We start from the raw sequence: 13988 nt of genomic DNA on the forward strand, positions 1-13988 counted from the left end.
AAAAGGCATATTGGAAAATAAAGGAGTAATCCATTGAAATATTTGTTTATTTTGAACTCTATGTTTATATATTTTATTAAATCTGTAAAATACTCAAGCACTAGTCAGACTTTATTTCAAGCACTTCGTATAAAAGGTTAAATATGTATGTGCATTAGACTGGGTTGGTCCCCATACAAAAAAAGAAAAGTTGCTAATGTCCGCCCTAAATTTAAAGATTATGTTGAGAGGGTTTCGGAAATTTTTTGTTTTATTTTTTTTGATCCTTCGTAATACAGCCGAAAAGGTTTTTTCGTTGTAATTTGGTTATTTGGCGTCCGATTTTTAAAATTGATATGTCATTATATTGGCCTTGAGAAGCTTCACATTTCCGTTTAATGTCCTTTTAAGCTATGAAGTCATTTTCACATGATTAGGTCAGCTAATGTATGCTTTTTTCCTTACCAAACGAAAGTACTTAAAAATTCAAGAAAATGTTGCTTTGAAAATAATAAACAAAGAATTTATAGCACTTTCAATATTTATTGCAACTGTTATTTTACCTGATTCTTATTATACTTAGACCTGAAACTCATTATATTTTTGGAGGAAATATGAATAGGGGAAGTCAAAGTAAATAAGTGAGTCAAACCTGTTGTTTCGTATTTATAATAATAACGCTATGCGACAAAATCAACTTTTTTTCTGGGTATTGGACAAAGTATTGGCTTAAGTAAACAAAGTATAAGAAAGTGTTTCTATCGGAACCCGCCTATGGAAGCAGAGGTAGAGGGCAGCCCCCACTCCGTTGGAAGGACCAGGTGGAAAACGATTTAAACTCCCTTGGTGTGACCAATTGGCGCCGGTTGGCGGAGCGAAGGAGCGACTGGCGCGCCTCGTTGGACGGCCATAACCGTTTAGACGGTTAAGCGCCAATTAAGCAAGCAAACAAGCAAACAAAGTACTATCTCCGTTTTTCGAAGTTAGCCTCCAAAAAATAGATATCGGCTTACAAAGTTCGAAGTTCAAAATTCTACATTTCGAAATTTTATTTTTTTGTTAACGCATTCAGCAAATTGAAAGAGTGAAAATGTGGGCGTGGTCCACTCTTTTCCCTTATTTGAAGGGCTGAATTCTTCTTTTTGAGAAATTTAGTATAACAGCTGTTATACGAGGTGAAAAGTCAGACTCTGACTTCTGAATACAGTCAAGGCCCCATTACTGATACTTAGCATAGACTTGACTTGACTTGGCGTAAACTTGGCAACTTAGCCTTGATTATACTCCACTTAGCGCATACAATCTGGCATCATAATCAATAAATGTCTATTTGTATGACAAAATGTCAAAATGAAATGGAAATAAGCAAATGGCATCTCAAAATGTAAACGTCACTTAGAACTTCCCTGCAAAAACGCTCCACGTCATTTTACTAGTCATTTTACGGTCATTGTGACTTTCTGCAGCGGTTATATTCATAGTCACGTTTGCATGGGCGTGATTAACTTTTGTGACCAAATTTTCCGTTTCGTTCCTATTAATGTGATCGTGCATTCCGCTCCCACTTATAGGATGTGAGCATAGCACTGTGCTGCTCACACACGTCACAATGCTCGTCAAATGGCGGTCATTTTTCCGTCATTTCACTCTACATTTTCGAGTCATTTGACAATCAATTTTACTGCGGTTTTACCATTTATATAACCGCCATATAACGTGAATTTTACCTGCAGATTTACTTTACCTGAAGCAGCCATATGAATAAAATATGAACCAAAAAAATTTAATTTTCAATATTTATTATTTTCAATATTATTATATATGTACATGAAATTGGAACTTATATTAATACAGTTCATACAAAAAAGAAGTAAGTACTTTAATAATAAATAAACTCGCTTAATTGGTTTTTGTTTTCCAATTGAAATCTTTTCTAAGCGAGCAGAAAATAATTTTAAGCTTTAGAAAAAAAGTCCAATAATTTCAATAATCTACAACTTAAAGCTCAGTAGAAATTCAGATTAGGTTTACTCTTTTTTCAGATCGAGAATATTCAAAGGTGTCGTGGAATCCGATTGCTGTCGTAATTGAATTTGAAAGTAATAAAGTAAAGTATGAACTTAAAAATGTAGGACTAGTGATTGAGTCTTATTATTGTTCTAAATCTTATCATTCAATTCCAACAGCAATCGGATCACGACATACCTTATTATATATTTACATGAAATTGTAACTTAAATTAATAAGTTGATATAAAGAAAAGTAATTATTTTAATAACAAATAAACTCGCATTATTGGTTTTTGTTTTCCAATTGAAATCTTTTCCAAGCGAACAGAAAATAATTTTAAGCTTTAGAAAAAAATCCAATTACTTGAATCAATTTAAAACTTAAAGCTAAGTAGAAATTCAGATTAGATTTACTCTTTTTTTCAGATCGAGAATATTCAAAGGTGTCGTGGAATCCGATTGCTGTCGTAATTGAATTTGAAAGTAATAAAGTAAAGTATGAACTTAAAAATGTAGGACTAGTGATTGAGTCTTATTATTGTTCTAAATCTTATCATTCAATTCCAACAGCAATCGGATCACGACATACCTTATTATATATTTACATGAAATTGTCACTTAAATTAATACAGTTCATATAAAAACGAAGTAAGTATGTACTTTAATAATAACATAAAAAATATATTAATTGCTTTGAGCTATATTGCTGCAGCGTCGTCTAAGTGGCCAGCACTGTAGCAAAATATTGTTATATTACATTATATTATATTCATAATAATTCAATGCTCATAAAGCTTAAGCGTTTTTTGTTTTAAATTTACTGTCAAATTTAAATTTTAATAAATTTCACACTTCAAACGCAGCCGCAACAGCCTACACTAAACCAGTAAAAAAATACATAATCCTTTTTCATGTTCAATCAAAAATTTTTTAAGCTCTCGCTGCGGCAGTCAAACGTTCTTTATCTATACTGCGCCGTCGTCTTGTTGGTCAATCGCGCGCCGCAATAGCCATTGGTGGGAATTGACATTCATCATAAAGTAGCGAAGGCACGGTCCTGCGTAAGCACATCGCTGACCTGTGTTGGCAAAAGATATGATGATACTGTCTTCGATAGTTAGTCGGAACAGCCGCTACTCGGCGAAGTAGAGATGACCGTTGTGTCGGTGGCAGCAGTTACAACAGCAGTTTCTGACTTTGCATCATCCGCAAAGTGTGATGAATGCTTCTCTGCCTTTTCCAATTGCCTGGCGGAAGCAATTTTTGCTACTTGTAAAGCTAAAGCTGTAATGTAATAGATGGGTTAAAATGGTTTTCGTATGTTATTCAATAACTCACCGTCTAATGCTATCATCACAGCCTTCTCATCGATTTTGAATATGTGTACTGTTTCAGTATTCAGACCCAGTTCGTTTGGTGCATTATTTTCGATTTGATGTAACATTTTCAAGTCTCGTATATCATGAATATGTAAACTATCCGTTAGGCTCGTTCGATTCATTCGTATACTGTGTATATTTGAGCCGTAGACGCAATGGCAGATATTTTGATTCTTTTTGAAGTGTAACATTTGTAAACAGTTGGGTTTCTCTGCTGTCAACATCACCCCTTAGGGAGCTATTGAAGAAACGCTCGACCAAGATAATATGTTGCGATTTACGCGCATAGATATCTTCCACCTTGTCACAGTTATTGATGGACAAAATGCGAAAGTCATCTTTACCATCCAATACGGAAATTGAACTGTAGAGGAAGAAACAATTTATAAAATTTAATAAAATCAAAAATAATAGTTGTGCTAAAAAGGGGTAAAGTATTGTATGTTAAAGTATGGCAAAGTCTCAGCGGCTTTGTCCTGGTGAGTGAATGATAAATACCATAGATTGTTGCAGCAGATAACTTTAAATTTGGATTAGCGATAGACACCTCGTAGGTTTTGTGATGGCTGGTGCGGTTTTCGCAGTTCTGTGTGTTTTACGTTTTACTATTTTTTTTTTGTAGGTAACGCCTCTGTTTACATCTGTTGTGACTTTGGATTACGTATTTTCGGAGGTCGTCCTCAAACTTTATCCTGCCCTGTAACTTAAAAATTTCTGCAAAACACGATTTAAAATAAATATCTCCTTGCCAAAGATATGTATATGCATTACCGAATAAAGCAACGTTCACAACTTTTAGTGCTGACAGTGCTTTTTTTCCGCCTCCGCCAGCCCAGTTAAAAAGGTCAAGCAACTCGTCAGTGAAAATGTGCTTCATCACACTGCCAAGTTCGCCGGACGAGCCCTTGAGAGAAAAAAAATATGTAATCTGCAAAGAGCGTTGCAACTTATTATAAATATTAAACCAAATATAAATAGTGGAAAACTTACTACCGCGTCTTCGAAATTTTTCTCCAATATCTTCTCTTCGAAGTCAAAGAGAGCATCGATGGACTTCATTGGCAGCATCACAGCTAGATCAGCGTGGATATCCTCCCCACTTTCACCAGTAATTCTGCAGACCATTTTGTGTACTCGCTTGACTAGAACCTTGGACTCCCGTACTACTTTCTGATGCGCCATCACATCAGTTTTGGGAATTGCCTAAAGTTTAAATATATGTATATAAATATAAACGCTTGCTTTATAATTAGTAAATGCTTACATTTTCTTCCAAGCTCTCCAGTCGCCTTTCAATGTTTGTTTGCTTCTCAGGTATTAAACGAAGCATAGCCATAATATCTGTTAAAATAAACAAATTATTTTGTCATTGGATTTATTATTAATAAAGTCTTTTTTTTCCTAAGATTACCTTTGTCTGGCTCCGACATTACAGATGTTGTTGGAGTTTCATTTGAAAAAAGTTCGCTTTGGTTGCGAATTGGCACTGGCGGATCAGGTGAAGACTTCCTCAGGTTTTCTGCAGCCTGCACAGAGGAGATTTCTGTACAGCCACTAAACAATAAATCCTGGCTGCAATGCATCGCATCCTGCAACGGCGCTATATCAGTAGCATTATGCGGTGGTGTAACTGTTATAAAGAGTTTTTAAAAATTTTAAAATGATAGAAACAGGGGATTACTTTAAATTTATAAATATATATAAATTGATTTGATTACCTTGATTTTCACTGCCATTAAAATTAGTTGAGAGCTCCAATTTTCGTCTCTTCACAGCCTGAGAATTAGTGGATGCCGTTTCGTCACAAAAGTACGAAAACTGACTGTGATGCATTGGTTTAACTAAAGGAAAGATATTGGGTAAGAGATTGCGTGTATACAATTATCTTTAATTGACATAGCTACCTTTATTTGAAGGAAAGGCTGGTATGGTTGGTAAATTTAGAACCTGGGTTGCTTTTAAAATTTTGCATTTGAAAACCTTGCTGTGCTGAGGTTGTGAAACTGAAATAATGAGAATGTGTGACGAAAATTGTATATAAATAAGAACATTTTGACACTTAACTACCTTGTTTTCTGTTTTCCGCTCGAGAAGTGGATGTTGCCGCTCGTGAAGTGAACGGCACAGCCTCCATATTTTCACGTATAAATTTTATTTCTCAAAAAAAAAAACAAAGTAAATCAAATTGTTAGAAAAGTTCAAATGAAGGTAATTGTTAAGTTAGTTCAAGTATAATTAGTTTACAAACTCATGAAAGAGGTGGTGTAAAATTGGAATTAAAATATAACTAGATTGGAAAGGTATGCAAAAATATTTATATTCAATATTTCGTTTCGGAATTTGTAATGGCTGTTCACTTAAACCGCTCGCAAGTAAGATACCAAGTGCAGGAAATGATTCGACAGGTTCGGAGAAGTAACTACTTATTTCTTTAAAATTATACCCGATAGCTAGCTCTTCTCCTAATTCCATACGAATATCTGTCACTTTGAATGGTCCCGTATCTCGATTATAACAAAATGAATCTTTTTCTTTTTTAGGATTAATAATAAAACTGTCAAATTTAGATTTTTTTTCTTCGATTAAGCTTTTTCTTTCTTCAAGTCGTAAATATAACTGTTGCAAAATGTTAGTGGGGGACTTTATAAGTTTCTTTAAATGCTGCATATAATTTTCAAATTTGTAGGCTGAAAAAGAGTCTAAAGGACCAATTTCTTTTGCGCAGTCTGCTAAATGCAATAAGCCATGAATATTAAAACTAATTTTATGGTCCCCGTAAATATCTCCAAATAAATTTACAAATTCCGAGAGTAATTGTTGCGCAGCGTTATTTTCTGACAAATACGATTTTTCGGAGGAGAGAATGCGTATACTGGTATGTAATAGAAGGAAATGGTAGTACAAATCATTATCAACACAATCCTTTAAAATAAATATTCCCGAGTACAGTAAGAACTGTCTATATTCTGTAGACTTCCAAATTTTCATGTTATTAAAATGTCTGCAATTTCTCCCAAATTCAGACGGCACCCACGCAAAAACTAAATTAAACTTATCGTTCATAATACTAATGTTAGAGTTATTAAATAAAAGACCGAGCAACTTCTTAGCTACACCTAAATCCACAAGATGCATGGGATCTAGAGGAAACTGAGAAACCATTCCAAAATTAGCTGCTTCTAAAACATTTCCTTCTTCCCGAAAACTCAAACTGTGGTGTGCCTGATCGTTCCTATTCTTGAATGAAAAATCGGTTCTTAATACGCTGGAATCTTTACAAAAGCACACTGTTTTGTTCAAAGTTTTCCCGACTTGACAACACTTAGGGCAGCCATTATAAGCGTTGTGGTTTTTAACCCCCGTAATAAAAGCTCGCGCGGACGAGTCACAAATAAATAAACGATAGTCAAACTTTTTCGAGACTGGATGCCCTAAACCGACTTTTAAACCATTTTTTCTTAATAATACTACTTCGTTACAAAATTCTTCCATAAAATCATTTACGTTAAGGGGTTTTTGTTTCCATGAGAAGCAGGCAATAGTAAAAAGGGGTTCTTTTGGAAAATCTGCGATTGACCCAAGAATCGGCCACAAAACTTTTTTTGAGCTATTAAACACGTTCAATCCGTCTATTCCAACATCTATTAAAACCTCGTCTTTTTCATTCAAACATGGAAACGATTTAGATTCAAAATACGCTTGAATACCAAAATACGCGAACTCTCCACCCGAAATATTTTTTACAACCAAATTACTTATGCTTGTCTGGAACAAAGTTTGTGCGCACAAAGGAAATTCATTGTAGCCCATTTTGTTTAATGCTACAAGTAATTTACTTATATGCGATTGACAAATGTTGCATTCCATTGCCCATGATTTTAATATTTTGAACTTGGTATCCAAACTTGGACGAAATTCGTTTTCATTTTCTGAGCAGGGGTCTGAATCAGAAAATGAAAAGGAATTTTCTGGGCAATAATTTGGCGTAATGGCGAAAGCTCCGCTCTTTTCACTTTCCATCTCAGCAAATGAACATAAACGCTTATAATTTTCCGCGCTTTGCTCACACTCTTTCTTTTGTTTGCTCACTTCATTATAAACTGAACGCTTCATATTGTATATTTCCGTTTACTAACCAGTTGTATATTTTGAATTATAAATGATTCCTATATGTCACCAATAACGAAAGTGATACTAAAAAGAAAAAGGGAACAGAAGACAATTATTTCAAATTGTCGTTAAAAGAAAAAGATTGAAAAAAATGTGTATGCCTAGATCACGTTGAACTATGGGAAAGTAAGTATTAGCTTTAAAAGAGTCAATTTACTATAAGGTTCATTACTTTTTTTTTTAACTTCTACATATCAAAGCTACCTTCGCCACCAGAAAGAGTTACTATCGTCTCCTACGCCGATGACTGTACAATAATGGCCACAGGCCCGCAGATCGATGAGCTGCAACAGAATAAACGGCTACCTCCCTGATCTCTCCAGTTTTTTCGCCTCGCGAAACCTTGCATTATCACCAAATAAATCCTCTGCGACCTTATTTACAACATGGACGTCACAAATGTTGACCATTTTGAACATCCACGTCGATGGCACTACGCTACCGACTGTCCTACACCCCAAAATCTTGGGTGTGACGCTTGATCAGGATCTATATTTTGGTGACCTTGCAGCCGCAATTGTACCGAAAATCCAGAGCCGTAATAAAATCCTCAAATCTTTTGCTGGCAGTACTTGGGGAAAAGATAAAGAAACGCTCATTACTACTTACAAAGCAGTTGGCCAGCCGATTACGTGCTACGCGTCACCCATATGATCGCCAAGCCTAAAAATTACCCACTGGAAGAAACTACAGGCCTGCCAAAATACTGCTCTCAGAATCGCCACGGGCTGTCTTCTTATGTCCCCAGAACACCATCTACATAATGAGAACTCAGCCGTATGAAGCCAAAAAACACAAGCAGGTCCTCAGCGAACTCCATAAACAGGCGTCGGACCTTTATGCCGGGAATTGCCCGGGGAATCCAGTACTTAAAGAAAATTATCCCAAACTCGCGGAAGAGGAACGCATACTTCTCAGGGAAACGCGTGTCACTCTTGCTCAACTTCGTTCTGGATGCTGTAACAGGTTAAACTCTTACCTATCCACAATCAACCCCGACATACAAAATGTATGCCCCGCTTGCAATGTGTCCCCACATGGCACCAACCATTTCTTTAATTGTAATGTGGAACCAACGCCTCTAACACCCCTCACATTATGGTCCACCCGTGTTGAAACGGCAAGTTTCCTTGGACTCCTGTTAGAGGATATTTATGACAATTTGTGACTGGTCGCACCTATTGAATGGGGCGAAGCACTGCTACAAAAACATATAGTTTTCATATCACTAGTGATTTAATTGTCTGAAATTTTTGCTAATGCGATAGTTGAACAAATGTGCATATAACTCAATGCTTGTAGGGTACAATGTTCTGATAACTGATGAAACTCACACTGTTGGGGAACGGACCTAAAATAATTGAACTTTCAATTTGACATTTTCATATAATCAAAGTTCGAAGTCAGCTGCTTTATATTATATTATATTGCAATACAGTTGAAAAGCAAGAAACAGCATAGGAGTAGCTGAAAATTAAAAAAAAAAGTTGAAATGGCTTCTAAAAAAAAGATTAAATTGATGCTTCCGCCCGTACCTTGTCATCGGAAAGAATGTAGCGCATTATTCGGTGATCATCGGAAACTTTGAAACAAATAATTCTGTGGAAATCAGAAGACATGTATGTATATTATCATGGATACTATACTGCGCTTCTAATAAGAAGAAAATATGAATGTGAACAAAATCCTAGTATACCTAAATGTAGTGCGCTACCTACGCTAATAGACAAACTGCCCGAACTAAAGAATAATTTTTTATGTGAATGCCTCATTTGAGTATGAAATTCAAAAATCACCAAATGATACCATACCAAAAGTACAATGCAATTGGAGTATATGTCGTAGGTTGATTGAGCACATTCAAACAGAAAGTTTGTGGCATGCCACATTTGTGGTGAAATTTTCCGTACTAAAACTACACTGTTTGATCACCTACGTAGACAACTGGAAAATAATAGTAAGTTTATATACATATAAAGTTTACTGGGAGTGTACCATACAATGTTCCTAACGAAATTATATATATCTGTGGCAACCTATTGATGTTTGTAGAAGAGGAAACTAGCTACACATAACATGAATGTGATATTTAAGCTCATTAACTAAGATCTGTTCAAAGTCCGCCAATACTGTTTTTCATATCCTAGAGCACATGGGTTCATAGAAATGTGCTAAGTTATGAAGACTAGCCGTTTATGGATTGCCACAGATATGTATGGGTCACCAAACATTTCACATTGGTTTTATTTACAGCGCATGAATTTCAATGCAATCAGTGCTTCGAGTATTTTGCAACGGAAAAGTTACTACGTTCACATTTCTTAAAACATGTAAATTGCTAAAAGTGAAGTTTTTGCAATATATCGTCTTCAAGTTCATTATCATTTCTTATATTTTTAGCACCAATTTGTGTTAATAATCATGCAGCACCTACGTCTTTGTTAGAGAATATCAAATATGATGCCATGCTATTGTCACAAACTTCGGAAGGTTCATCAACCAGCGGCTGTAGTAACACTAATACACGTTCGAACAACGCACAGGAGTCAACGCCTCGCACGATAACACCAAATCCTTATAATGGTAAGGGATTAGCTTTTCGCATTCATTATAATATATATGTTTTTTTGTCAGATTGTTAATTTTGAAAATATTTGCCTGTCTATTATTGCAACTCGTTGTAGTGCTTAACGTACACGAAAGTGTTAACATACCCACAAAATTCAAAATAACTTTCATTTACAAATCAGAATTATGCAAATATGCCTACCAACGTTGTTTTACCTTTGGCCGCTGCCTCTAAAATGGTACCAGTACCAGAAACTTTAATGAGCCCGTATGTATGCCCCGCCGTTGTGGCACAACGTGTCACCGTCAACGCAATTAATACACAATTGTAAAATTCTAAAACACATAAAAACAAAGGTGATTTCACTCAAATGTCAATAATTTTTCTTTTTTCTAAATTGGCAATTTCAAAATTAAAGATAAATATTTGGAAAATTTTAGGTTTTTCATTGTTATTTATGTTGCTGTTGTTGTTGTAGCGATAAGTTTGCTCCCCGAAGGCTTTGGGGAGTGTTATCGATGTGATGGTCCTTTGCCGGATACAGATCCGGTACGCTCCGGTAACATTTATATGGCCACATTAAACCTTCAGAATATCCCTCCCTCCTCCCCCCAAGTTCCATGAGGAGCTTGGGGTCGCCAGAGCCCCGTCTGTTAGTGAAACAGGTTTCGTCACGGATAGGTGAGGTTTACAATTGGGTTTGGAGAAGCTGTATATTGCGCTGGCAACCTGAAGGGTTGCACTACACAGCCCCTTGAATCCGGTATTTTAGTCGCCTCTTACGACAGGCATACTTACCGCGGGTATATTCTGAAGCCCTAACCCGCTTGGTGACCCAGAGCCTCCTCATATGATGTTGTCAATGTACATACTTTTACACCATATAACAGGACGTGTACGATAAGCGACTTGCAGAGGACGATCTTGGTTTGTCAAAAGAGGACTTTACATGCAATCACCTACTCAGTGCAAAGTTGGAAAAGGTTATATCAAATCAGTGGAATGGAATATCACCCTATCTCGGTTGCCGTTTCGAAAACATCAGAAATTGAATTGAAATTTGAAATTGGGCGTTATACAACATTTCTGCGATAGGACGTTTTCGAAACGACGCGTCTTGACATCAGTATTAATAATCCGAAGGCGGAAAATTAAAATTTTAACTCGTTCAAAAGATATTAACGAAAAACCGAAAAAAGACCCACGGGTACCTCCGAAACCGGGGGTGGGATCTATAGTATTTCTGCGCAGAACATCTTTCTGCGTTGGCAGCCTTCGGTCGCGCTTATAAAAAATAACCCTGGGCTACGCCATGCCAAGTCCGGGTGTGTGGTATAACCGTGGCTACCGCCACGGTGATGCACAATTTTTTTTGTGGGTACAACACAACAACAACCACATGAAAATCGCCAACTTCAACTGCAAATATCTCCGGACAGAGATGAAATTTTTCTTTTCCGCCTTCGGATTATTGTTCTCGAGATTAATACGCGACACCCTCTCGATATTTTTGGTAGCGTATTAGCAGTCGACCCCTCAACTAGACTATTACCGTATACTCAATATATTAACACATAAATTAAGTGAAACTGGGCGCGAGGAGCAGAGTTAGCAAATTGAAAATGACATCACTTTATAGTTATAAGAAAATAATGTATGAAATTACCATTTTCTTAGGCAAGATATTATTTAACACCCGGTACAGCTTGAGATTAGAATTAATGAAATATTATCTCTAGTTGGAACTGCACTAACGATTTTTGACTTTACAGTTTACAATTGGGTTGAAGTGAAGACGAAAATGTGGGCGTTAAATTTAGGTAAACCAGTCACAGTTCCCCCACTCAATGAGGCCATGGCAATAGAGCTAGGAGCTAGTTTGCTTGGAGAGGCGATTATATTTGTGATAGGCGCTGTAGTGCTGATATTTGAATCCCGATAAACGAGAGAAAATAATAAAAATTATATCTTTTTATTATTCCTCAGTCAATCCAATAATGAAGCTAAAAAGCAAGAACAGTTCAGGCAGGAAAAAGTAGAGCTTGCATTAACACTGGCTGAAATGGGTTTCCGCTTAGAGCGGCAAGACGCAGAAATAAGAGAGATGACTAGAGCGCTGGCCGATTTAGGTAAGTGTAAAAAAATAATCCTTTTTCAATTGTAGTATTGTGTATTAATTTTGCTTCCATGTATAAAATAATTTTCATTAACTCGTGTTGTATAATTTTTAATTTAGCTGATATTTTTTTTTAATTGGCACTGAACAGTTTAGACGATTTTGGCCTGTACCAACAAATACACGTTTCTCTTTCGTTATTACCGTTGGCTCTTAGTAGCACTAAGGGGAGGAAATGGTTTTACAATACCTCAGCATGTTCTCTGTTTGAAGAAGTGGTTTCTAATCCTTGGTATGACTCGCAATCAAGATACCACTTTATGGCTCAGAAGTTTCAATGTGATCCTATTAATAAATCCTTCCCGAGTTGGTCGGGCTTTTACCTTAATGTTACTTGTTACCCAAACGTGCTGTATGTATATCAGGCACAACCCCATAAACATCGGTAATACTCCTCAAAACCCGTACTCTCTTATATTATGTCGAAGTGGCTGGAAACACTCTCCCAAGCTTCATCTTGCACATTGGTGGTCCAATTTGAGTACTTCAAATAAAAATGAAATTATGTCCACAAATTTAGTTTAGTGTTGTTGTTGTAGCGATAAGGTTTCTCCCCCTGACCCGCTGGGGTCATTGTTATTTATAATAATTCGTGTTATTGATATTGAAATTGTTTTAGATAATAAACTCAATTCACCAAAGATGCGTAATCCATTTTTGATGAAACAAAATACCACAGAGCGATGCAGTCCTAATATGAGTCCGCGTCGCGGTAGTAGCACGTCAAATATGTTGTTACAACATAATAATTTATCGAACAGAAATCGGCATTTAACGATTTGGCTAAGACATGCACTATGCTGACCAGTCAGGTATATGTACGCCTAACCAAAAACATGCGGAGAATATTTTCTGCACTGGAGGCATTTGGCAAAATTTTCATGGCATCCGTGTATTCTAAAACTGTTTACTTACCGGAATATTTGATTTTTAAGTGGTACTTCTTCACTGGGTCCCTCCGCAGAATTTTTTTGAATTAATTTGTAAATTTTCCCACCGCTGAGCTGATGCGCACTTGAAATCAAAATTGGAATTAGAAGAAATAAAGTCGAAGAAATAAAATGGCGCGCAACTACGGCTGACAATTTTCAAATTTCACCATCTATATGCATATAATGTGAGAAAAAGAGTGAGATAATAAATATAAAATAAATATTTCATCATGCTATTTCATTCTCTGAATTCTATGTTCCGAATTCTCACACGTACACTGGGTGTGTTTGTGGCTGTCAAAAAAATCAAGTGAATGTGTGCGTTTTTGGTCACACGATTTTTGCAGGGTTACATAGAAAATCAAAATTCAACAGACTTCTAAGTCAAGTTAACTGTTGCTAAGTTTTGAGTGATCAGTAACATGCAATGTTCATTTAACAGAACTGTAAGTGAATGTTCTCAAGCCAAGTCAAGTCTATGCTAAGTATCTGACTTTTCACCTTTACTTTTTCAATTTGCTGAACGCGTTAACAAAAAAATAAAATTTCGAAATGTAGAATTTCAAACTTCGAACTTCGTAAGCCGATATCTATTTTTTGGAGGCTAAGTACGAAAAACGGAGATAGTACTTTGTTTACTTAAGCCTCAATCTCTACAAAAAAGGGGGTTTTGTCCAATACCCAGAAAAAAAGTTGATTTTGTCGCATAGCGTTATTATTATAATACGAAACAACAGGTTTGAATCACTTATTTACTTTGACTTCCCGTACTCA

General features: G+C 36.1%; 1 protein-coding gene across 9 annotated transcripts in view; it reads right to left on the minus strand.

Annotated features, from left to right (window-relative positions):
- drl (derailed) overlaps positions 1 to 13988 on the minus strand; it is a 380401-nt gene that overhangs the window by 111354 nt on the left and 255059 nt on the right. For 2 of the 9 annotated variants that reach the window (XM_067765856.1, XM_067765855.1), the window contains exon 2: positions 5478 to 7561. The exons of 4 other annotated variants lie outside the window; for them this stretch is intronic. In XM_067765856.1, coding sequence (XP_067621957.1) covers positions 5603 to 7480 — 1878 coding nt within the window. In that variant the 5' untranslated portion in view covers positions 7481 to 7561 and the 3' untranslated portion in view covers positions 5478 to 5602. Of the gene's footprint in view, positions 1 to 1680; positions 3273 to 3326; positions 3732 to 3865; positions 4296 to 4357; positions 4571 to 4631; positions 4709 to 4778; positions 4998 to 5085; positions 5209 to 5271; positions 5371 to 5434; positions 7562 to 13197; positions 13457 to 13988 lie in introns of those variants that run through there. 3 more of the 9 variants (XR_010949576.1, XM_067765853.1, XM_067765854.1) reach the window with 3 other exon arrangements.

This window comes from Eurosta solidaginis, chromosome 2, assembly GCF_040869045.1.
Source record: "Eurosta solidaginis isolate ZX-2024a chromosome 2, ASM4086904v1, whole genome shotgun sequence".
Lineage (NCBI taxonomy): Eukaryota > Metazoa > Arthropoda > Insecta > Diptera > Tephritidae > Eurosta > Eurosta solidaginis.